This window comes from Aulonocara stuartgranti (assembly GCF_965226115.1).
Source record: "Aulonocara stuartgranti genome assembly, chromosome: 3".
Classification (NCBI taxonomy): Eukaryota; Metazoa; Chordata; class Actinopteri; order Cichliformes; family Cichlidae; genus Aulonocara; species Aulonocara stuartgranti.
Genome location: NC_138941.1, coordinates 70,217,077 through 70,243,419, shown reverse-complemented (window position 1 = coordinate 70,243,419; position 26,343 = coordinate 70,217,077). Strand labels below are relative to the sequence as shown.

General features: G+C 40.3%; 3 protein-coding genes and 1 long non-coding RNA gene across 4 annotated transcripts in view; 2 read left to right on the top strand and 2 right to left on the bottom strand.

Moving 5' to 3' along the window:
• LOC309693309 (hemicentin-2-like) overlaps positions 1–26,343 on the bottom strand; it is a 1,543,010-nt gene that overhangs the window by 694,069 nt on the left and 822,598 nt on the right. The gene's annotated exons all lie outside the window — the stretch shown is intronic.
• LOC309696568 lies at positions 540–11,973 on the bottom strand. Its single transcript, XR_014273544.1, has 3 exons — positions 11,886–11,973; positions 5,009–5,044; positions 540–934 (listed from the first exon to the last, which is right to left on the bottom strand). It is a non-coding gene; the product is annotated as an uncharacterized lncRNA (long non-coding RNA).
• The window catches only part of LOC309694005 (nuclear factor 7, brain-like), a 79,704-nt gene continuing 75,335 nt past the window's right edge, over positions 21,975–26,343 (top strand). Inside the window, exon 1 of the mRNA XM_082513698.1 lies at positions 21,975–22,102. The gene's annotated coding sequence lies outside the window, so the exon portion shown is untranslated. The remainder of the gene's footprint in view (positions 22,103–26,343) is intronic.
• Positions 22,206–24,109, top strand: LOC309696167 (nuclear factor 7, ovary-like). The gene has a single exon (XM_082517305.1). The coding sequence runs from the start codon at positions 22,221–22,223 to the stop codon at positions 23,598–23,600; it is 1,380 nt and encodes a 459-aa protein (XP_082373431.1). The 5' UTR covers positions 22,206–22,220; the 3' UTR covers positions 23,601–24,109.

The following is a 26,343-nucleotide window of genomic DNA, read 5'->3' as shown; positions in this document are numbered from 1 at the left end:
ATGGAACAGTGTACAGAGGAAGTGGGTTCAGATTGTGTGGCAGCAATAACCCAAGTTGTGGAGACTCCAGATTTCAACTCACCAATGGTCTGCCCCATACTCACCCGTCTCCAGTGTACATCAGTGAGTGAAGAACCACACAACCAATTTTCGGTTACAGAGATCAAACAAGCACAGCAAGACGATGGAAATATTGGCCCAATAATGCAGTGCAAAATGAGGAATGAAAAGCCAACAAGGCATGAACTTAATACACTAACTGCCCAAAGCAAGTGTCTCCATGTTTATTTTGTGTGAAGGGACAAATGCCTATTAGTATTTTTATATGAATATTTTGTTTATTTTCTGTACATTTCAATTTAATGATCTAAGTTTGTTTATTGATTCATAAGCTGTTTTTGTAAATTCTTACATCCAATTTAATCTGTAACTTATAGAAAAGGAAAGGAAACAGTCTTGAGATATATTGTCTTACAACTAACAGAGACTGTACATCGTTGTTAAGATGTTTAATACTTTTGTATGTATGTTTATATTTCTGAATCATTCGCAATGAAGCTGCTGAAAGAGAAGCATCGTGTCTGAGCGTCGTCATTGACTTATCCCCTTTTCAGCCCCTTTTCAGGGTGTAACACAATAAGAAGTAAAGTGAGAGTGATCAGCTTACCAGTGACTGTGATATTAACCAGGTTACTGATGACACCATTACTGGACTCACACCAGTAAACTCCGGTGTCGTGAGGCACCAGCATAGTGATTGAACATGATTGATCATGTTTCTTTTTCACCCTCCCATCTCCACACTCAGCCCTCTGCAGTTTGCTTGTGTTTCTCCTCACAGTCCAATCAGAAAAGCTTTGGTCCTCCTCACAGATTAGAGTCACAACATCTCCCTCAGAGAAATCAGAGCTGTTGGGACTCACGATCAGACGAGCTGTGAGGAAGAAGAGAGGTTGGATATCACTCACGACTGAACTTCTGGGACCGCTCCGCCCCCTGGTGGCCTGATTTGATAGTGAAAAATTATTTTCTACCAGGCTGATGTAATAAAGCTGTGGAATCAGGACTGAGGTTTCGGGCATTTCCCCTCGGCTATTTGCAAGTAAGAAGAGCAAACATCTGAAGAGGCACAAGCTCCAACATTTTAGTAATATGAAGAACAACTTTGTTGCTTGACCAGCACGTTGTGGCCTGCAGCCTTCATAGGTTTAAGGTTTAAAAACATTTTTAGGATTATTTGGTTCAGTGGAAACTACTGCTACTGACAGTGAAAACATTTGCAGACCTCAAAGTTTTCAGAGGATGAGCATTTGTTCGAGGGTCCACTTTCTGCCAGCTCTTCATTTCTGTGTATGCACAGGATTCTCTCCCTTTCCTCTCCTTTCACTGGTGGGTGAGAGGAAGTGGGCAAATTCTACAAATGTCATTTAAAGATTAAACGACTCACTACATGTTAGCTAGATAACACACATGTCTTAAAGACATAAAGACCTGGATGGCCGCTAACTTTCTGCTTCTTAATTCAGATCAAACTGAGGTTATTGTACTCGGCCCTGAAAATCTTAGTAATGTCGTATCTAAGCAGATTCTTACTCTGGATGGCATTACCTTGGCCTCCAGTAACACTGTGATGAACCTTGGAGTCATTTTTGACCAGGACATGTCCTTCAACGCACATATTAAACAAATATGTAAGACTGCTTTCTTCCATTTGTGCAACATCTCTAAAATTAGAAATATCCTGTCTCAGAGTGACGCTGAAAAACTAGTTCATGCATTTATTACTTCCAGGCTGGACTACTGTAATTCATTATTATCAGGGAACTTTCTTTTCAACTTATTTATTTTCATTTCCTGTTTGTTTACACTATATACCACTAATACACGAGAGAGGTGACCAGACACAATGTGTCAAAAGTGATCATTGATTTATGACAGTGGAAGTAATAAAAATGTATGACAGTCAAAATAAATTATGACATATCATAAAACTATTATATTTTATAACTGTTTGAGATATGTACAGTAATTAAAATTATGTATGGAACAATAATTCATAATGGTGTGCTTTTGTCATTTTAAGCAAAAATAATAAATAAATAAATAAAAATAATCTTACTTTTAAGACAAAATGTGTTTGTTTTTTTTTCTCTTTTTAAGACACTTGTGTTTGTGTGTGTGAGTATATGAGAAAACGATAATATTTGTAATTAAACCGGTGATTTTTGTGATAACACAGGGCAGTGATGATGGGGGAGCTGGAGGCTGCATGCCCTGTTGGAAGGCTTTGATTCGTTTTATTTGCGTTTGTTTAACAGGAATTAAATAATCACAATAAAAGTGAAACTTACAGTGAGGAACATAAGTATTTGAACTCCCAGCAATTTTGCAAGTTCTCCCACTTAGAAATCATGGTAGGCACACATTGTAGATGCATTCCCACTGTGATAGACAGCTTTGAAGAAACAATTCTGGAAATCACATTGTATGGCTTTTAAAGAATGTATTTGTGTAGCACTGCTGCAATACAAATATAGCAGCAGTGCTACACAAATGCTATATACAGTGAGGACAATAAGTATTTGATCACCCTGTGATTTTGCAACTTCTCTTACTTAGAGATCATGGAGGGGTCTACAATTTTCAGCATAGGTGCATTTCCACAGTGAGAGACAGAATCTAAAAAGAAAAATCTGGAAATCACATTGCATGATTTCTGAACAATTTATCTGTGAATTACTGTGTCAAATAAGTATTTGATCACTTGAGTCAAAAACATTTAAATATTTGGTACAGAAGCCTTTGTTAACAATTACAGAGGTCAAACGGTTCCTGTAGTTCTTCACCAGGTTTGCACACACTGCAGGAGGGATTTTGGCCCACTCCTCCATACAGATCTTCTCTAGATCTGTCAGGTTTCAGAGCTGTCACTGAGAAACGCGGAGTTTCAGCTCCCTCCAAAGATTTTCTATTGGATTTAGGTCATTTAGATTTAGGAGCATTTGGACAGACAGTGATATTAATTTTGTTTGCAAACAAACAAGAGTCTTCAGGGTGTACGTCAGATGTCTTAAATGAGGAAGACTTTAATGCTTTACATTAAGGAGGAGGAGAAATTGATGTTTTCTGAAAAATATAAAGTGAAATATTTCTCTTGTCAGCGATGAAGTAGGTGGTGGTCGGCCCTTAGTCCACGGCTGGGCGCAACCTGAAAAAGTTACATGAGCCCTCCACCCACAGTAGGTGCCGTAGGGGTTGGGTGCAATGTGTGCTGGGCGGCAGCCAGGGGCGAGGTCTCTGGTGGACCAATCCCTTGCTACAGAGACTAGCGACTGGGACGAGGCGTGTCACATCTCTGGTGGGAACGGAACCTGAGCTAGTGCATGAGGTTGAAAAGTACCTGCTGGGGGTTAGCATAACCTGCTTTTAAAAAGAAGTGTAGAGTTGGGAGGGGGGCATGGGGGTGCTGAGAGGCAGTGCTTCGTTTAACATCTCTGAGCTTTCCCAATCACAACTATCTCTACTGAATTTTGGCTCCGTCTAAACAGTTCTTTGAATTTGGTGGCTTTTTCGCTCATCATTTTTAACCAATCATGAGTAGGGATTCAGAGCACCGTATGAAACAGGGCTGCTGATGAACTCGTCTGCATTAGCGCTGTCCTCTGTAATCTGATGGAGACTCTGCAGTCCCATTTGCACAAGGCAGCACTTCTATTTCCCAGGGCCATAGGTTATAACTCTCTTAATTAGATTTAGAGGCTGATGTTGATCTTCCTCTTTCACAGAGGGATAGTGAGTCTGTGTAAGTGGATTTCTCATCCTGGTGTCTCCATGCTGACGTGTCTCTTGCAGGCTTCTGTGCAGCTTGCAGGTGACGATTAGACTCAGAACTGCCCAATCAGATGCAGTCAATGTGATCCTTGTCACTAACAGCCCAAAAACTTCACTGACTTTTAGCTGGTAAAAACAGAGCTCAGTAGCTCAGTAATTAAATGCATAACCCCAGACTCTGGAGGAATTTCATTGCTCCTCCAGAGTTTCTTCATCAGGTCTCTGCACTCTACATATTAGCATCTGATGCCTCTTGGGTGTCACTGCAGACACCCTGTAGCATCTGACAGCTGTCTGACTGAACACGGAGAGGTTATAGGATCTCATGGTCATGTTAATGGAAAAAAGGTTCTTGTTTTTTCTCAGCTGATTTCTCAAATGAATTTTCAGGCTATTTTATTGTGCTGTTTATTTGGGCTCTATCTGCACCTCTAACCCGTAACACCTCAGAAGGCAATAAACGGCTGATTAGTGTTTCTAATCGGCTGTGCCCCCCGCTGTCTGATTGGTAAATGTTAGGGGTAGGGCAACCTCAAGGAGGAGCCCCACCTCATGGCTCAAACTGTCAGCTAAGGGTGTTGGGCTTTAGCTGAAATTCAGGCAGTCGAGAGCTTCTGGTTTCTCACCGTTGGCTGACTTTGGGAGAGGAGGAGCCGTTTCACATGGATCAGGTTAAAGTCAGCGTCATCCCCGTTGTCACTGCCCTGTGTGGTCACCGGTTTAAATACAAATAACCTTTTTGATATCATTTTCTAATACACTCACAAACACACACACACACCCTGTCTTAAAAAGTTAACATTTTTGGTCATCTCTCTTACATGTCATTCATCCCCCACAGTGTTTTCCTCACCCCCAGCTGGTCACTGCAGATGGCCGTCCCTCCCTTAACCTGGTTCTGTTGCAGGTTTCTTAATGTTATAAAGGAGTTTTCTTTACCCACTGTCACCAGTGTTTACTTATAGATGATTGTGTGATTGTCAGAAATTTCTCCTGAAAGCTATGGGGCCGTTATCCTGCATTTCTCATGAAATGAAACGAGTGACATCTTTGAGCTGCATCAAAGCTGGACCAGCAGTACAGTTTTGCACTATTAAATCGTAATTATATTCATACAGTCCTTTTGTTGCATTGAAATTTCATGAGTTTCAAAGTTTGACAGAAGAAAGTTACTGACCTTGATATCCTGTGCAGCTCAGCAGTAAAGTGGGAACTGAAAGGAGGCAACAGTCACGTTATTTAGATTTTTCACACTTGGAAAAAGCAGAAGTTCTGAACTTCCACAACACTACCACCCACTCTTTTCTCTTCACTCTTTCTCTGTGAGACTGTTGCTGATCTACTTCAGATCATCAATCCCATCCTAATATTAAAGCTAAATGATTCATACTCACCTGGTCTCAGGGGACCCATTTATGGTCAGGGTTACTTTCATCCACTTGCTTTCTTTTTTTTTTTTAAATCTATCAATGTGTACATCTAGGTCCTGCTCTCCTAAGGTTTTCCACTGGTGAATGCCAGAAATAGGCCACAAAAATACAGTACAGTAAAAATACAGTAAAATGTATGAAGGTGAAGGAATTTTCCGTATTAGTCATTTACAGGTATTTTTCTGTATTTTTCAACTACTGCAATGCATTGTGGGAAAAAGAACCCGAAAAGGAGGGAAAAGTAAGAGCAAGAGCAGCCATTAGGCTTCTTTTAGGCTTCATCTGGATTTTGGAGTTGGAGAAACTGCCTTCAAATTTCTGTGGTAAATATTAAAACTCATATTTTCTTTTATTAAAATAAAATTTTTCAAAAGACCTCTCATTTTTATTTAGAAAGAATTGTTAATTGTTATTTGTTAACTGCTTCACGCTGTCTCCAGATAAGTCAGGCATATTTTGCTGACTCATTTTTAAAATAATCGTTGTTTAAGTTTAACATGACTTAAGCTTTCCATTTTAGTTAATGTTAAAATCATTTTTGCTAAGATACCACCAGTATTGCCCTCCAGTGGCAGGCAGTTTTCATAAATACTATAGTTAGCTGTCTGCGTCTCTCTGGGTATTACACAGCTGTGACAGCTAAGGTCAGCGATGTAGGTAACTGGGAAAAGTGAAAAACTTCATGGTTCTACTAATGTATAGAGAGGAAGAAATTATTTTAGGACTCTAATAAGTAATATAATAATACCTATGTTTTACAGCTGGCTCTACTGTACACTTTAAAGGGTTTCAGGCAAATTTACACTAACCCTAATTTAAGTCTCAGAACTTCCTGGCTGACGCTAACAAATGCTAATGTTAGCCTCTGATTTGGGACTTTAGCTAGCTGACCAGCATAGATTAATTTGGTGGTTAACAGACTGTAGTGGTAATATTATTTAGTTTCACCTCAGCACATTTACAATTATGTCTATTTTATATGCCTTGTGGGGGATGGTGACATACTATAAACTGTAATGTCTATATCAAGCTTTTAGCCTTATATAAGCAGAGACATTTGTGTCTTTCTTAAAAATTCAGATCCTTAGATTATTTGAGAAGCCATCACTAATTGAAGCACTCTAAACCCTGCAGAGGAAAATTTTTACTTATTTCACATGTGATCACACATTTTGGTTTTCCAGGGCAGAGCAATGAAAAGGAAAGTGAAAACGAGTGAAAAAAATGATGAAGATACAAGCTGGTGATGATCCAGAGCAGCTGCTCTCAGGAAATGAGAAAAAACCTGATCACCTTCTCTACAGAAACAAGGTGAGTTTAATGTTGTGGTTGATTTAGTTTTTCAAGGTATGTATGTTTCTTTAATTACAAACTGCTTATGTTGATACAGAATGCTGTTATGTGTATACAGCTCTACATGTATTATAATCCTCTGTAGGGCTGTTTGATATGATAGATATCGGATGACGAAATGAAAACATCTATCGTTTCATATTATATGCTATTTTTTGTTTCGTGATGTCACAAAATACACTGTTATGGCAATATTTTTTCATCATTTAGATGGTCACCATGTGAATGCATGCACAGAAAATAGCAGCATGACCAGTAAACTTCCAGGCTGGACGACTGTAATTCATTATTATCAGGATGTCTTAAAAACTCACTGAAAAACCTTCGGTTAATCCAAAATGCTGAAGCAAGAGTCCTGACAGGGACTACAAAGAGAGAGCATATTTCTCCTGTATTGGCTTCCCTTCATTGGCTTCCTGTTGAATCCAGAATTGAATTCAAAATCCTGCTTCTTGCCTACAAGGTCTTAAATAATCAGGCCCCATCTTATCTTAATGACCTTGTAGTACTCTAAGGAGCTTGCAAAGAAAAGCGTCTGGACTTCTTTGAGTTGCTTGAAGACGTTTCACCTCTCATCCGAGAAGCTTCTTCAGTTCTAAGGTCAATTGGTGGGGAGTCACAGATTTAAACCCAGTGGGAGTATCCCCCCAAAGAGGGACAAAGGACCCCCTGATGATCCTCTAATCACATGAGCCAAAGTGTGAAAGCAGGTGTGGGTCCCAATCAGCCAGGGTTTCTGGTGAGCTCATTGTGAAACCTGGCCCCACCCTATCACGCGAATTCCTGAGGTCAGATGGCCCAGGGTGTGAGTGGGCGTTAAGGCGTCTGGGAATTGATCTCAAAACTGGATTATAGATGGCAGACAGTTGGTGTCTTAAACCACCACCTCTGTTCAAAGATGGTCGCTCACAGTGGACATAGATGCTTCTTTCAGTCCTCTTTCAAACCATCTGTCCTCTCTGTCCAAAATGTGAACGTTGGCATCCTCGGAAGAGTGTCCTTTATCCTTAAGATGCAGATGGACTGCTGAGTCTTGTCCTGTGGAGGTGGCTCTTCTGTGTTGTGCCATGTGCTTGTGAAGTGGCTGTTTGGTCTCTCCAATGTAGAGGTCTGGGCATTCCTCGCTGCACTGTACAGCATACACCACATTGTTAAGTCTGTGTTTAGGAGTTTTGTCTTTCGGGTGAACCAGTTTGTGTCTGAGCGTGTTGCTGGGTCTGAAATACACTGGGATGTCGTGCTTGGAGAAAACTCTCCAGAGTTTCTCTGATACACCGGCTACATAGGGGATAACAATGTTGTTGCGTCTGTCCTTCTTATCCTCCCTCGCTGGTGTCTGGTCTTCTTTTCTGTGCATTTTTGCTGACTTTATAAACGCCCAATTAGGATAGCCATAAAGACCTGGATGGCCGCTAACTTTCTGCTTCTTAATTCAGATAAAACTGAGGTTATTGTACTCGGCCCTGAAAAGCTTGGAAATATGGTATCTAACCAGATTCTTACTCTGGATGGCATTACCTTGGCCTCCAGTAATGCTGTGAGGAACCTTGGAGTCATTTTTGACCAGAACATGTCCTTCAATGCACATATTAAACAAATATGTAAGACTGCGTTCTTCCATTTGCGCAACATCTCTAAAGTTAGAAATATCCTGTCTCAGAGTGACGCTGAAAAACTAGTTCATGCATTTATTACTTCCAGGCTGGACGACTGTAATTCATTATTATCAGGATGTCCAAAAAACTCACTGAAAAGCCTTCAGCTAATCCAAAATGCTGCAGCAAGAGTCCTGACAGGGACTAGAAAGAGAGAGCATATTTCTCCTGTTTTGGCTTCCCTTCATTGGCTTCCTGTTAAATCCAGAATTGAATTCAAAATCCTGCTCCTCATATACAAGGTCTTAAATAATCAGGCCCCATCTTATCTTAATGACCTTGTGGTACCATATCACCCTATTAGAGCACTTCGCTCTCGCTCTGCAGGCCTACTTGTTGTTCCTAGAGTATTTAAAAGTAGAATGGAAGGCAGAGCCTTCAGTGTTCAGGCCCCTCTTCTGTGGAACCAGCTTCCAGTTTGGATTCAGGAGACAGACACTATCTCTACTTTTAAGATTAGGCTTAAAACTTTCCTTTTTGCTAAAGCATATAGTTAGGGCTGGACCAGGTGACCCTGAATCCTCCCTTAATTATGCTGCAATAGACGTAGGCTGCCGGGGAGTTTTTCCTTTCCAGTCACCTTTCTCACTCACTATGTATTAATAGACCTCTCTGCATTGAATCATATCTGTTATTAACCTCTGTCTCTCTTCCACAGCATGTCTTTATCCTGTTTTCCTTCTCTCACCCCAACCGGTCGCAGCAGATGGCCCCGCCCCTCCCTGAGCCTGGTTCTGCCGGAGGTTTCTTCCTGTTAAAAGGGAGTTTTTCCTTCCCACTGTTGCCAAAGTGCTTGCTCATAGGGGTCATATGATTGTTGGGTTTTTCTCTGTATGTATTATTGTACGATCTACTGTACAATATAAAGCGCCTTGAGGTGACTGTTGTTTTGATCTGGTGCTATATAAATAAAATTGAATTGAATTAAAGATGAGGCAGAACCAGGTAGCTTCAAACAGAAGGACCTCTGTAGCATGGACATGGTTTGGTTCTGAAAAGTTTGACACAAACCAGAAAACTGTACTGCGCAAATTATGCTGCAAACTGTTCCCCACCACAGACTCAAACACGACAAACCTCTTCTACCACCTATGCAAGAATCACATGAAAGAGTCTGGAGAGAGTTTATGAATGAGAAGCAAAAAAGAGTCGTCAGGTGATCAAAATAAACCTTAGACTAAAACATTAGAACAGGTTTTTCTCCGCAGCACACCATGTAATAAATACAAAGAAAATGGCGGCTGTTACAACTTATGTCTAAAAATATACAGTTTCGTGCATCAGTCAAAACACTCAACTCCAGGTACACAACGCCCAGCTGAAAACACTTTACACAGGTCGAGTTGCCCGAGATTCACAGAGTTTAAAGAAAATGCACTATCTGGTGATATTTAATCTCCAGAGACCCAGGAAAAATGTGTTTTGAATTTGACTTTTTTTTTCATATAAATCAAGTATTGGGTTGGTAAAAAACACATTGCAAAAACAATTTTCTTTTTAACTAATTTTATTAACATTTGACAACATGTGCACTTCAGTGCACAACGGGAGTTCATTGATCACGAATGTGAAACTAACAAAATTCAAGAGCTATTTAAGAAAATTAAATGCTCCACGGAACTCTTTGTAAGAAGGATATTAAAACATATTTAAATGACAATATCATAAAAAAGTAGATCACGGGTCAACTTCATTGACACTTTCCCAAATTTCAGGAACACCTTCTTTATATCTGTTCAGTTTTATTCATGTAGCACCACTTAAACAGTCAACAAATCTTGACTCAAAGTACAGTAAGTATTGTAAGCTTTGTGACCCTTCAAAAATGTTCACACCAATGTGAGTTGCATTTCAGTACTCAGAGTGGCTATAACTGACTACGTGTGTACTGTATCATGAGTGGACAGACATGGATGTAAACCACACCTTAACTGTTTGGCTGAGGCAAAACTACCACGAGGCAGTGATTCTAACTTAACATTCTGGATATTATTAAATGTGAACATATCGTTAAATATTACATTTTTTGTTTGTCAGGTGTTTGAAGAAAACACTTGGTAGCCACTTGAATGAATTTAAATAAACACATTTACATGAAGGTAACCTGGTTTCAAGGAAATAAAAATGCTCAAATTTGAAAGTTTGTGCATTATTTTGTCTGTGTATTAGCTGTTTAGTCATTTTATGATGAGATGGATGCTGTCATCATATTTTAGTATAGTTTTTGAGTTGAGAGAATAAAATAATATTTAACATTAATTGTACCAATGTTGTTGTGTGCTAAGCACTACATTTAATGAACTACAGTGAAAAGATGTGCCTGTAAATGGTAATATAAAAAGAACTTTCAATTTTTCTATTACGGAAAATATCAGTTAATGATACAGAAAATATGCTGTGAATAAACCGAATTTTCCGTTTTATAACTGAAGGAAATGTCCATAAATAATAGAGAGTACACTGTAAATCGACAGAATTTTCCGTTTTATCATTTACAGAAAGGTCCGTCAACTTCCGTAAAAAAACAGAAAATTTACTGGCAAAAAAATTACCAGAAAATTTTCAGTTTTTCTACAGATTTTTTTTTTTTTTACAGTAATCTTCGTCACTACCTTGTGGAGATTAACAGGTCAAAGTTCTTTTGAAACTGGAAACATTGCTGCTATCAAAAGAGTCTTAGGGCGGACGATGTGTTTGAACTTCCTTCTCCCTAGGACTAGTTGAGAGGGAAACATTTATTCATTTATCCATTTATATAATTAAAGCATCCATTCAGTGCAGATACAATTCTTTGTTTTCTTATCATGAAGTTGACTTAAAGGAAAATCATGTTTTGAAAACTCTTCAACATTAATTTATTTATTTTAGACAAAGAAAAGTCAAAACATCACTGAACAATTTTAGAAATACTGCTGGTACTGAAGCTTCAGACCAGCTAAAGCTGGGCAGACACTGTGCAATTTTTTTTTCAGTCAAGTTATTCAGCTCCTGCTCAAACTGTACGACTGAATCGCAGGGGTTAGAAGTTCATACGTCAAGATGCAGGGTCTCACACTATACGGCCCGATCCTCTGATGCGACCTGAGTGCTCACACTGTGCATCCAAATTTTAGCTTGTTAACATAAAGTGGTAGAAGTTCTACAAGTTCTGCCTTCATTGTTTGTGTCCAGATCACATGCTGCACTGCCATGCTGATTCATCTTTTTCACTTCTGCTTCTGTGTTACATGCGCAGTGTGAGACGTTGCGTTAAATCGGCTTGTGGCCTCGCATCAACAGTGTAATACCCTCACAAGTGGCAACCAGGATTTCAAACAGGTTTGATTTTCTTGTGAACATACGATCTCTAATCGGGAGCTGGTCGTGAGGTGTTAATTGCTTTTCAGTACCCCATGTATACTACACAATGCACAACACATGATTAAGGCGGAACTCGGGCTCATCCCCAAAATGGTCGCACAACTGAAAAATCATCTCAAAATGGGCCAAAAATCGCACAGGGTATGCCCAGCTTAAGCTGGAGAAGACAACAGAACTGCAGCCATGTTTTCTGTTAAAATGTTTAAGGTAATTATTACGTCTTGTACATACAGATAAAGGAACATATTGTACTTACAGAGAAGTGACAGCAGATGTATTTCCTTCATGGTTTTTCTTGGTAATGGTATCGAAACCTCAGCTCAGCTTTAAAGCCCTTCTCTTTCCTGTGACAGACTCCGTTGTGGTTTCATCATATTTCCTGGTTTTTTCCTTTGTTTGGTGGCAGTAAAAAATGATAAAAAAAAAAAACAGAGAATAGAAAACAATAATACAAATATATGAAAATGTTTATGATGCACTCGCTGATGGGGAAAATAGCGTGAAGGAAACAGCCTGAAGTTTCTATTTAGATCAGAAAGATTCTGTACTAATTGTTTTTACTTTTTAAAACTATTTGTCCTAAAATTCTCACGCCTGCGGCAGCAGTCATGTGGCGTAGGTCACTGGACTGTCCTCTTCTTGTGTTTAGATGTTGCACTGTCACGTGACGTGACTTAGACACTTTGAGGGTTGTTAAGTTGTTTACATAATATTTATATTTGCACCAGTTGTTGTTTTTGTTGTTGAGAAATTTAATTGTAATGTATGTATTATAGTTTCTCAACAGCATTTGTTTGTTTTAATTTGTTTACTGGCTTGCGTCCACTTTAAGATTTTTCGTTAAAAAAAAAAAAAAAAAAGATAACTAAACCACCACGGCAGATCCGATGGTATTTTCATCCTTCGCAGCATCATTTATTCTTACAATAATCACACGGTTTCTGTAACAGTACATTCAACGGCTGCAGCTCTCCAGCTGCCAGCCATACACATCACCACCAACAACAACACAAGCAGAGCACAAGTGTGGAGCAGGGAAATTATTTTACTGCTATTGTTAAATAATTGTCATCATTACCATTGCATTAATAATATAATCTGGAGTTTATATTGCATTCAGGGGTTAAACAGTGTCTCTTTCAGAAAGACTGAGTTGCAGGCTGACAGGAAGTTGTATGCAGAAGTGAAAGCAGGAAGTTATTTTGAGCCGCAGGCTAAGACGAGGCTTTAACAATGTAACAGACAGCTTTAAGAAGGCCTTAAGCAGTTATGACTATTTTATACACAATGCATATCTGTGCTTATTAAAGAGTTGGAGCTCGGTCAATTAATTGGGGGTCGGAAGCTTTGTTCGGCGCGATGTTCGGACAATCTATTGTGCAAGTGACTTGGAGCCATAGAAGGAATTGCAATACATGCTTACAAAACACTTATATATCAGATCATTTTATATTAAGGTTTTAGTAGAGGTTCTTGGTTAAAACATTTATTTAGTAGAAGACATACACATAGTCTCAGTGAGCCTCTGTCCTGGTGAAAGGTCAGAAGTGCAACAGGTGAATTGAGAAAGAGCATGTGAGGTCGTGACACACACACATGAGTTAGATTTATTTAGAGGAGAGAGAGGTTACTCATGTCTGGCTGTAACTGCAAAAGTGTCTCGGTAAAAGAGGAACCGTTCCTTGTTGTCTTGGCAAGAAAGAGGAACAAGACAAGAACTGAAAGGTAGACAGGAAGGGCCAGCCATGAAAATAGAAGATGATCTTCTGGGGTAAAAGCCAGAAGATCATCTTGTATAAATCTATGTATAAAATGTATCTGTGACGCATGAAGGGGCGTCAGTAAATCAAACCCTGATGCTATAAAATATCTGTTCATGCTTTGATTAAGTCGAGGACTACTGGCTGTCTGCGTACAGAGTGTCTTCCCACACGTGTGTTCATTAAAATCATTGTTTGACCAAGATCCTCTGGACCATGGGTGGTGTGTACTCTCCTTCCTCAATTTTGAACCTTAACATTTGGGGGCTTCGTCCGGTGGTTGAGGAGGGAGGATTGGAGGTTTAGATGGAGAAATTTGGTGGTCTCTGAGGTGGTCTGACGGGCAGACATGAATTCCAGTGGTCGAAGTGAGTGGGCATAAGCCGGCTTATCCAAAAGGTAAGGCACTACCTGTTGAATTATTTCCAAAGTGTGCCAAATTGGATATGATAAAATTTAAGTCTACTCACTGAAGTTACTGGTGGATGTCTGTTTTGATTTTGATGAAAAATCTCATGAGTTGAAGCAGTTAGAGTTCTGCTAAGAAGAAAGAAGAAATGAAAGCAGTAAAGTCTGCTAAAGCAGTTAGAGTCTGCCAGGAAAAGTTTAAATACTGGGTTGAAGTCCCAAAGAAATTGAGTTAGAGTCTCAAGTAGTTTGGTAGGGTATTTGGTCATTTTGTGGGTTAAAGTCCCGGTTGGTCATTAGGTCAGACCTTGGTTGGTCATTTTGTGGGTTAGAGTCCCCATTGTCCATCAGGGTCGATCTGCCTCAGTCATACACTTTGTTGGGTGTTGATTGTTGTTTCAAAGTATTATAAATTATTCTAGAACGGCAGTTCGAGTCTGCTAGGAAGCGCAGTGCTCAGAGGTAACGCTTGCCAATGCCAAGGACGCTTAGGCATTGTCCTCGAAGAGGGATAGTCAGTTGGTCACTGTGGAGCTTGGGGCACTCCAGAATAACTAGGAGTTAGAGTCTCCTTACCGTTTGGAACGGTAGTCTGCGCTTTTTTGGACAGGAGAAGTTGGACTTCGGGCGTGTAACTTTAACCTAACACTTCAGGGTAAGCCTTGGCTGTGAAACGCCAAAAATAGAGCTTCAGGCAAAGTTTGGGTTGGTTGACGCTTTTAAATTGTGTTAGGGACTTTAGAAATGAGGCCAGAAACAGTTAAAGTCTTGATACTGGTGAATTGGTCGCAAAAAACTCAGGGAGTTCATCCGCTGGGCGGTTATTTTAAATTTGTCGAAATTGGGTAGGCGCTAAAGCTGACAGATCTGACAGTGGTTGTAAATATAGGACGTCGTTGTGATATAGAATAAGAACATTTGGTGTGAGAGATCTCTGTGTGTCGAGTCAGTAATGCACTGACTGCCTGCTGCTATTTTTAGACGGTGTGTGTGTGAGTGTGAAAATGCAAATGAGTAAGCAGTGAACTGTTTAAGCCACAGTTGGTTTTACAAATACTGCTGCAAACATTGTTGAGTGTGTGTTTAAAATGCCATTTATGTTTATTAGAGGACTATAAATAAAGTTTTGAGTTGCCGTAGTGGAGGTATAGTAATTGACTGAGTTTGGATGTAGATATATAAATATATTGAGTGCACTGTATATACTTAAGACTAACACATCACTTGCAGTAGTAACTTTTCTCCAGCATTAGTTGCTGGTGTGTTTTATTTTTAATTTCTTGTGTGTGCGGTGAGAATTAATGGAGGTTTCAATTTTTTGTTTGTTTGTTTTTTACTTGCTCTTTTTGATTATGACAAGCATGTCTAAAATACTCTTAGGAAAGTGTGTTTTGAGTTATATTCTTCAACTCTAGTCACAGTTTAAGTGTGTGAATGCGGTGACTAGAAGGTTTTGAATGATGAATAAAGGTGTGAGAGGTATTTCTTGGGTGATGTAAAGTAGGACGTTTTAAAGTTTGAAAGTGTTTTTAATTTAAGAGATGCATGAGTGATGTTATAAGAGTTTAGTTTATTTAAAAGGTGTGTGTGTGAGAGGATTAAGAAATCATTGTGTGAATGATGCTACATTTTAGATCAAAAGTTAGTAGAATTACAGAGGGTTTGTAGATTGTAAATACAAAATAAGTTTGATTAGCCTGGAGAAACAGCAGAGCAGCTGCGTGCTGTGTGTGTGTAACAGGAAATGGTGTGGGTGACAGGAAGTTTGCATGCCCATATAAGGTGACGAGTGAGCACCCAGAGAGAGAAACAGATGAGTTAAACTCTAGGCAGATAAAGCGAATGGAGGTTTTGAGAAAAGAAATGAAAAGGATATTAATTGTATGTTTTAGTGTGTTAACACAGATTACAGATAAATAAAGGTGGACTTCTCTCAACCTGGAATTTTGAGTACGGCGCCAAAACCACTAGAGTAGCATAATTGGGAGAAAACAGGCCAGATTTTGGCTTAAAAATTTTACAGCTTGACCTCGCACTTGTCCCCATCCTGAGAAGAAGCTCAAAGGACAGTTAATCTCCTGATGAAGACCGACAGAACATCGTGGACTTGAGAAGAATTAATAGCAGGCAAAAGACAGTGCAACGGAAACCACACTGACGACACCAGCAGCAGCATATAAGGAACCACGAGGTGGAAACATGTACTGTAAATTACAGGCTGGGCAGTTGAACAGTGGGACAATGAACGGTGGTAAAGCACTGGACACTGATTGTCAGATTTGCCATGCTTGGAGTAATCTTGAAAGAGATGACTGAGAGGATCAAAAGAGAAGAAGAAACCACGTGATGAACCATGCACGGTGGACAGCAGGCTGGTAAGAACAGTGTGACATGACTGTTTAAAGGCACTGAATGTGGTATTTTGCCAGGCTGGGACTTGATCCAAAAGGAAAATACTGAAGAGAAACAGAGAAGAAACAGACTGTGTTTGCTGGAATTCAAGACAACAAAAGGACACTGAGAGAAGAGGACAGTGACCGGTGAGAGGTGAAGCCGGACGAGTTCGACTCTGAGAATACAGGGTGTAATTGGATTGAAAGTGAAGCTTGAACTCATGATGGTTTAGAGATGTCCACCGTCACAAACAAAGAGGTAAACAAGAATAGAAAACACACATAGACAAAGTGTTACATGTGAAATGATTTCTGGAAAGAATCAGAAGTGAGACAGTTTTGAATTAAGAAATCAGGGAAAAGATGCATGAATTAAACCTGACTATAACATATAGAGGCAATGAAGAAAGCAGCTTACACTCACTGAACATTAACAAAATATATAGGAAAAGCAATGAAGACCTGCTTACACGTATATACATAACATAAGTTGGGACCTCTGACCAGAGAGAGGGAAAAGGGTAGTTTAAGTACTTATGATAATAATGAAAATGTCTCAGTTGTGTTTCTATAGGGGCGAAACAGATCTGGATCAATTTTCCACGTGCAGCGGTCGGAAGAGACCTGTAGGTTAACTTGACTGGACATGCCAAGGCAAGTTTCTGGTTGAATTGTTTACAGCGCCATGTCTCCATAAACCTGACAAGTGGGCCCTAGCTTCTGGCTGAGGAGCAGGAATAAGGTGGGAACTTAAAATTTGGGTTAGCAAATTTGGGAAAGAAACTGACGGCTTAAGTGGAGAATTGTGCAGGAGTCTGACACACTGCAAAAGCAACATATGCAAATTCACATACACAAGCAGAAAATGCATTAACCTTATGAAGACAAGACAAGCTCATCGAGATTAATGCATAGATACAGATTAAACTTGGCTAAGAACACAAACATATGCAATGAAGAACAGCTTGCTATTTTGTATGAATGATAGAATGGTGTGAATGTTTAATAAAATGCATTTGAGTTTGTAATTGAGGAATATAAGAAGCCATATGACAAAGGGAGTTATGTAAACAAAAAGTGATTAAAGTAGTTTTAAAAGAGTGACTTAGGAGTGCTCTCTCGTACTGAGTGATCAAAACCAGTGATAACTGTAGAAAGAAATAAAATGATTTAATGAGTTGGTAATGTTTAAACATATGTTTCTGTTGTTACAGCTTTTTGAGAGATGACTCAGTATGCAAATTAGTTGGAGTGAGTGGTGACGAAGGAACTTCCTGTGTGTGTGTGTGACTGAGGAAGTGACTTTCAGACGAGGAAGCATGGCAGACAAGAGAAGTATAGATTTGGGTAGGAAATAGTTTATAGTTTAGTGATTATACGTTGTCGCAAGGGGGTTTTATGCTGAATTTAAGTATGTTAAAGGGGGTGATTTTTGTTTGCAAATTGTGTGGTTTTAATGAGACTTTCGGTGTATTGAGGAGGTGAAATTATGTGGTGGCAAGACTTGTGTGTTTAAGGTTGTTGTGGTGATGGGTTGATTCTGTCAGTTAGGTTGTTGTTGTTATTTTTGTTTTTAATAGAGGGAGTTTTAGGAAACATGGACATGTCTGGGAGGGGCCCATTATTTTGTAACAGTGCACTTAAAGAAAACCTGTCAGGTGATTTTGTTTTGTTTTTATGAGCTAACAATCAGCTCTATTTTTCATTTCTGTTTTAAGCAGGCCTGCAACAGTGAATAACGGCGCTGAAAATTCTCGGGAAGAGCAAATATAAGGCGGCTTTCCAGATTATAATTGGCTGAGGAGAGCTACCTGTGGGGACTATTCAGGTCGTAAGTCCCTGTAAAAAGGATTTTATGCGAGTCAATCCAGTCCAAAAGCATAAAGAAATATTTTCCTATGGAAAATAAAAAATGACTGAGCTCATTTTGCTGAGGGTGGAGTATCTGATCGTGCGGGAAGCTCCACTATCAGCAAATACATGGTGTGACTGCATGTGAGTGAATGTGTGACTGAATGTGAGTGAGGATGAATTAATGTGGACAAACAATTTGTTTTTACCAGAGAAAATTTCTGTTTTGTTTTGTTGACTGGGGTTAGATTATGGGATTATAGTATATTGTTGGGAGAATGCCAAATGCTAAAGGGGAAATATTTTTTTGATGTAACTCAGTTACCATTAATTGTAGAAACACATGACTGATAACTGTTCTGTTTTAAGTTTATTTTATGACATACATTGGATCATGAGTGGGGAAACTGAGCATGTTTAAGTTTTGTATAGTATCTTGACACATGAAATGTATCAAGATAAAGGGGGGTTTAGGGTTTATTAATTTAATTGTTTAATAATTTAGGATCATTTTAGGACCTTTTGGGTTTTTGATCATTTGGATATGGTAAAACTGAAACTGTTATTTTTAAGTTAAGGTTAAAGGATTAAAAGTGAACTTGTCACGGTTTGCGAGGCAAGCCGTGTGGAGTTGTAGAAAAGGACCCAAAAGGCGGCAGCTCTGGTGCAGGTGAATATTTATTTACAACGGTGGGCACAAAACAGCACTGGTGGAAAAACAAGAAACCGGAAACCTAAACTGGGTAAGCTAATAACACAAACCAGAAACGAGGATGCAGGGAGGTCCGGGGAAATACACAAGAGACGCAGGGAGACCGAGGGGAAACAACACAGACGAACCAGCAACTACCATAACAGAAGACACAACTTAAATACACCCAGAGAACACAGGGAGATTACACACAGGTGGGGAACACAGGTGACACTGATAAACATAACGAGACAGGGCAGGAGTTAACACAACATTACGCATACTGACGAGAGACTGTCAAAGTAAAACAGGAAGTACACAGAGGTTCAGACAGGAGGAGAGAAAGCACGGGGAGAACACAGACATAACAGGCTGGGGGAAACATGGAATAAACACAAAGAGAGACGAGAGCTCATAAATAGACAGAGGGGCACAAGGGGGTAAGAGTCACAAAGGGAAAAAACACTTAGGGAACACCACAATAGGACACCTGAGAAAACCTGGCCTAAATAAGGAGCGAAAATACAAGGAACCAACATGGCCCAGGACCATGACAGAACTGAATCCTGTTTAGAAGATACAATGCCGGTTTTTCAAAGCTGTGAATAAATCTTAGAGGGAAAATTAGTGAGGGTTGAAGGAGTAGAACAGGTTTGATTTTTTTGATCTTTAGAAGAAGTGGTTATAATGTAGGCATACACATACAGATATTACATAGGTTTATCTTTAGGATAAAGGGGGAGCTTCTACGTAGAAATGATTTTTATACATATTGCATTTTGTGCTTTTAAAGGAGTTGTGGCTCAAATTTGTCTCTGGAGGGTCACGAGCCTCTGGCTAGCGCTATGATTAGCCAATCTACTGTGAGGATAATATGAGTTCATGAAGGATTGCACACGCTTACAGACACAGAGTTAAGAAACACACATGACAGTATTGATTCCAGGCAAAAGGCCTCAAATTCATTTAGCTTTTAACTGAACTTAAAGAAGGACCAAAGAGGAAGGAAAGCATATATTTTGGTTAAGTCTGATAAACTAGAATTAGGAGGTATGGTTACATTAAAAGGAGCAAAATGAAATAAAAAGGCTATACCAAAACGGGTTATAACATAGGAAATGTGAGGTTAAAATGAAGTTAACACATAGGAGTTGTTTCAAGGCAGCATTTAGCTATGATGAAATGTATACAGGAGTAATTGCTTATATGCTTAAACTTAATTGATTAAAGTGGTTGTTTTCTTACACTCACTGATTTCTAGAGTAGAGGAACTTGCAGCAGCGACAATTTGTGCACAGGATGTTGATGATCAGATAAGGGAAAATAGAGCGAGCAACCGGACGTGAAAGCAGGGCTTAAAGAGTTTTAAAGGGATGATTAAAGTTGAAGAGTATACATAAATATAAGTCAATAAGTTAAGAAGATAATTAGGATCAGGCTTTTGATTAAAGAGTCCCAGATAGGATAAGTTAGGGAGGTGCAGGAAAAGGTGTTTTGTTTCTTTTGCAGAAGATCGATCTCGGCGACCACAGGAGGGGCGAGGATCCTGGAGATCTCGAGGTCCGAGACCACCAGAGAGGGTCTGAGCGAGGACACAATGTATTGCGACCTCTGGTGTTCCAGAGGTCGAGAGAGGGAGTGTGGAGCAGGGAAATTATTTTACTGCTATTGTTAAATAATTGTCATCAGTACCATTGCATTAATAATATAATCTGGAGTTTATATTGCATTCAGATGTTGAAACAGTGTGTGTCTTTCAGAAAGACTAAGTTGCAGGCTGACAGGAAGTTGCAGGTTTGCAGAGTGTGCCTTTTGCAGAACTGAAACCGAAAGCAGACGAGACACAGACAGTAGGTGAAGAGGTGACACAAAGAGCATGTGAGGTCAACACATACACACACATTAGTTAGATTTATTTAGAGGAGAGAACGGAAAGTACCAAGCCATGAAAATAGAAGATGATTTTCTAGGTGAAAAGTCATTCTGGTGTTGATCTGATCTATGTATAAAATGTATCTGTGACGCATGAAGGGGCGTCAGTAAACAAACCCTGATGCTATAAAATATCTGTTCATGCTTTGATTAAGTCGAGGACTACTGGCTGTCTGCGTACAGAGTGTCTTCCCACACGTGTGTTCATTAAAATCATTGTTTGACCAAGACCTTCTGGACCATGGGTGGTGTGTACTCTCCTTCCTCAACTTTGAACCTTAACACACACCTGTCACACCTGAGAGTCAGCTAGAAACTTACAGTGACGTGGACATCATGCAAAGACTGCCAGACTCTGTAATACTGCAAATGATCAGTGACTCAGGTTAACAAAAAAGAAAGTAAGAGGAAATTTAATTCTGTAAAACGTGAAAAATTCCACACACATGTAACTCACCACTGTGTGAACATCACAGGGGAGAAATCGTTTCTCTGAGTCAGAGATGAGTGTCAGTAACACAGAAGTTGTCATGGTCCCCGCACCTCTCCAGCTGACAGCAGTCAGGCGCTTTGTTTTGTTTATTCTCCTCTCTCGCCTCTGCTCTCCCTTTCTCTCTCGTCCTCTCCCACTCTCTCTTTCTCCTGCTGGGGCGGAGCTCAGTATGGGCTCCTGCTCCTGGCCCACGCACCTGGAGATGATCAGCACACCTGCCGCTGATTATGAGAATTGGAGTCCTACTTAAGATGGCGAGTCTGCTCTACTCGTCACTGGATCGTTGAGCCATCAGCGTCAGTCGTCCTGCACTCTGCAAAGTTTGTTCGTGTCTGAACCAGGAGACTAACTGTTTCTCTGTCTGTGTATAGATTTCCCCTGGACCTGTTTCAGTAACTTTTACAACTTCTGGCAGGTTAATGTCTGAACTTTGGAGTGAAACACACCCTTAGTTACAGGAAATAACACCACTGTCTGTAACTAAGTGAATCCACCTTAACACCACCTGTGTGTGTGTGACTGCATTACACTCCCACTGCTGGGAACCTGAACAAGAACCAGAACAAAGTCTAAAATAGAAGCTGACAAACAGCTGCACCACCGAGTGACACTTTATTTTATAAACTTCACAACAGGTTTCATGTTGTGACCTGTGGAGGTGAAAAGACACAAAACCTGTGTTACAGCTTTTGAGCTGCAGGCAGGATTGAAACACACCTTAGTTAAAAGTCAAACAGCAACATTTGTCTCCTCCCCTCACGTCACTCAAATGTGACAAACCAGGAAACAGGAAGTTCTTCATCCTCAGTAAAGAGAGACGCACAGACGATCAGACTGAGCTCAGACCAAACTAGCAGCTTCCTCTGAGTGAGTCCAGCTACAGGAGAGAAAAGTGGAAAACTCCAACACTGCTGCTTCAAGCTGCTGACGCTCCACACACTGAATGTGAGTTTGAGCAAAAACACGACTCAAAGGAAGTTTCAGTGAAGGTGGTAGAGGAGGGAGGGGAGCCAGGACTGACTGTACTTCCTGTCTGCTGTTTTCAGCTTCACTCACAGACTCAATGGCTTCCAGATCAGAGGAGGATCTCTGCTGTCCGGTCTGTCAGGAGGTCTTCAGAGATCCTGTTCTTCTGTCATGTAGCCACAGCTTCTGTAAAGACTGTCTGAAGAGATGGTGGAGAAAAAAAAGGGAACGTGAGTGTCCAGTTTGTAAGAGAAGATCTTCAAAGAATGATCCACCTTTAAATCTGGCTTTAAGAAACCTGTGTGAGTCGTTCTTACAGGAGAGAGATCAGAGAGCCTCAGAGGCTCTCTGCAGTCTGCACTCTGAGAAACTCAAACTCTTCTGTCTGGACCATCAGCAGCCAGTGTGTGTCGTCTGCAGAGACTCAGAAAAACACACCAATCACAGATTCAGACCCATCGATGAAGCTGCACAACAACACAAGAAGGAACTTCAGGAAACTCTGGAGCCCTTAAAGAAGAAGTTAAAGGTTTGTGAAGAAGTTCAAGTGAAGTTTGATCAAACAGCAGAACACATTAAGGTCCAGGCCCGACACACAGAGAGGCAGATTAAGGAGCAGTTTAAGAAGCTTCAGCAGTTTCTAGCAGAGGAAGAGGAGGCCAGGCTGGCTGCACTGAGGGAGGAAGAGGAGCAGAAGAGTGGGATGATGAAGGAGAAGATGGAGGCTCTGAGCAGAGAGATAGCAGCTCTTTCAGACACAGTCAGAGCCACAGAGGAGGAGCTGAGAGCTGAAGACGTCTCATTCCTGCACAACTACAAGGCTGCAGTGGAAAGAGTCCAGCGCTGCCCCCTGCTGGATGATCCACAGCTGCCCTCAGGAGCTCTAATAGACCAGGCCAAACACCTGGGCAACCTGACCTTCAACATCTGGAACAACATGAAGGACATGGTCTCCTACACTCCTCTCATTCTGGACCCAAACACTGCTCATCCAAACCTCATCCTGTCTGAAGATCTGACCAGTGTGAGAGGAGGAGAGAGGCAGCAGCTTCCTGATAATCCAGAGAGGTTTGATTTGTTCTGCTCTGTCCTGGGCTCTGAGGGCTTTAACTCAGGGACTCACAGCTGGGATGTTGAAGTTGGAGACAGTACATGGTGGTTACTGGGTGTGTTGGAAGAGTCTGTGCAGAGGAAGGGACGCATACTGTCTGGATTATGGAGAATATGGTTCTATCAAGGTAAATACTCAGCACTCTCACCATCAGCAGATTCTGCTCTCTCAGTAGAGAAGAAGCTCCAGAGGATCCGAGTGAATCTGGACTGGAACAGAGGAAAGCTGTCGTTCTCTGATTCTGATACTAACACACACATACACACCTTCACACACACTTTCACTCACAGGATGTTTCCATACATTCAAACTGTTGGTAAAGTGAAGGTGTGTCCGTTGAAGGTGTCAGTGCAGCAGATGAGTTGAGGATGATGATGTTTCTAATGTTGTTTCCTGTCAGTGAGTTGAAGCTGTTAAACTGCAGCTGTCCTCCTGCTGCCTCGTTGTTCCAAAGCTCTTTGTTTCTCTTTTAGTTTCACTCTTTCTTTCTGTTTCTGCTGTCCACCTTTTCACATGGAAAATCATTTCACTGTTTCTCACTGAATGACTCCCCAAACTAGATTTGAAATTCTATCAAGTTTCTAATCATTACAAGTGATTCATGTTTCTATTTGATGTGTAAATGGAGATGATTTAGTTTGCTGGGATATGGACTGACATGTGTTGAATGGGAGGAGCAGTTTGTTGTTGTCTTCTTGTCTGTTTATGACAACAATAAATATGTTGTTGAAACAATGATTCATGTTTAACTCCATATATGAAATGTTTCTGATCTTTGAATTCTGTTGGATTAAAGACTTTCTTCATGACACAAATGAGATTTCAGTGTATTAATAGAACTAAATAAGCTCAGAGTTGAAAGGCTGGAGTATTATGTACGTGCTTCACTGTCAGGATCTTCAGGGGGATTCAAAGGGAAACATCAAACTGCTGTAATGAGATAAACTAGTTGGGCTGAACACACTTATCTGTAGTTTGTCTCCATCCAGGATCATCAGAATATAATGAACATGTGTGAAGAGCCACAAAATGCTGCTGCCCTCTCAGCATGATGAGCTCCAGCCTTTGTTAGCAGGACAACAGGAAACATGAGACAACTTTCAGAGACAGTAACCAACTGTGGCCACAAGATGGCAGCAGCTGATCTGAGATCCTTTATTGGACAGAAGGACTCTGCTCTGTGACGTCATCAGAGAGACGGCCTTCACTCTGATAGATCTGACGTCATGTCTGCACTGCGATGATGAAAGCTGATAAACACATTGTTATTGATCCATGAAATCACCTCTGTGCTCTCAAGTGTAGCTGTTTACAGAGCTGAAGAAGTCCTTCATCATCAAAACAGACAAACATATATTTCCTGTATTAAGTGACGTCATCCTCACTCTGACCTCTTACATACATTCTGTTCAGTTTTCCTGCTGTAAGAAATAAACTGTGTGAAAATAGAAATGCAGGGAAACATCCATTAAGTGAACAAAGTCCAAAGAAATAAACTTGGACTGTTTTTTGAAGCCTAAATAAAATGTGAATAAACTTTATAGATACATTTGAAACCAGCTACTCTGTGACTTTACACACTCACACAGTAACAGAGCTGATTCCTGATTGGAGCAGCACAGAGTTAGACTTCTTTTCTGGCTGTGGATTGGTTCGTCAGGATTTCCTCCTTTACAGGTTTAAAAACAATCTCTGTTGTTACATTTTTTGACCTCCTTCTTGTGTCTAAAGGTGAAGCAGCACCAGCCTCCTCTGATCCTCATGTTGTAGCTCTGTGTGTCCAGCAGGGGGCAGAACACCTCCAAACTGTGCCAGCAGCTCTCACTGTGAGCTCAGACGTTTGTGGACACTCAGTTTGTTTGAACATAGTAAATAATCAGAGCTTCTCACACTGTTTATGGGGACACCACCTGCCCGAGGGTGTACTGTGTCAGAGAGGTGGTGTATGGTGCTGGGTGTAGTCTCTCTGCTGGTTCACAGTTTTTACTGAGGAGCTGTGTTCATGTCAGGAAGGTTTCGTCTGATCACTGTGGTGCAGTTTGGTTTACTCTGTTTCTGAGTGTTTGTAGGATCAGTCTCTGCAGGTCACCTGATACCTGGCAGTGAAGTGTTTATGAATCAGCTCCGTCAGATTTAATCCAACAGAATAACATGTAAAACACTCCAGGGCTTTTACTCTGAAACTTTCTCCAGAGCTGTCTGGAGTTTTCTTACATTAAAATATTCTGGGATTACCAGACTGTCCACATCATGTGTCCTACAAAACGTTCATCCACAAATATACCCTGACATTAAACCCAAATAGATCTGAGAGCGAGTCATTAGTATCAGTACTGTGTGTGTGTGTGTGTGTGTGTGTGAGAGAGATATTCAGGTAACTTACTGGGTTACTGCACATGCTCACACCTTTTCAGCACAACAGGTGCAGTTTGGTGTTTTACTGCCTCCTGCTGGAACAATGATGGCAGCTCTCAAGACTTTATTGGTTATTGTCATTTCGTGTTACACAGCCTGAAACAAAATACTGTTCCTCAGCAGCCTCTACAGTGCAATAACCAATATATTTTAAAAAGAATAAATACAGTTTAAAGGGAATAAGTTTAAAAAAGAGCAGCAAAAAAGGCATAAATAGCTTAAAATCTAAGTTCTAAAAAAACCTCCAGTTTTTATTAATATTTTATTATTTATCAAATTATTATTATTATTATTTATTTTTTATTTTTTTTTGCCTGTCCCGTTTGGCTCTTTTGCCATCAGAATTATTGTCTAAAGGCAAAGAAAGATGCCCAACGGATTTACTTTACCAAATTGACCATCCCAGCCTTGCCATAATGGTCCATTTGATTCACCTTTTATTGTTTATTTTATTTTCACTTGCTGAATACGGGACAGACTTGACTGGGGGAAAGAAGGGGAGAAAGAAAGAGGGAAAGAGAAACAGCTGAGAAGAGGGATGGGGGAGAAGGGCAAAAAACAAAAAACAACAGAATGGGCAGAAAAACAAAAGAAAAAGAAAAAAAATGCATATATCAATCACCTGGATCACCTGTTGAGAAAGAAAAAAGAAAACAAGCAGAAGAGAACAAGAGTAATAGAATAAACAACATCA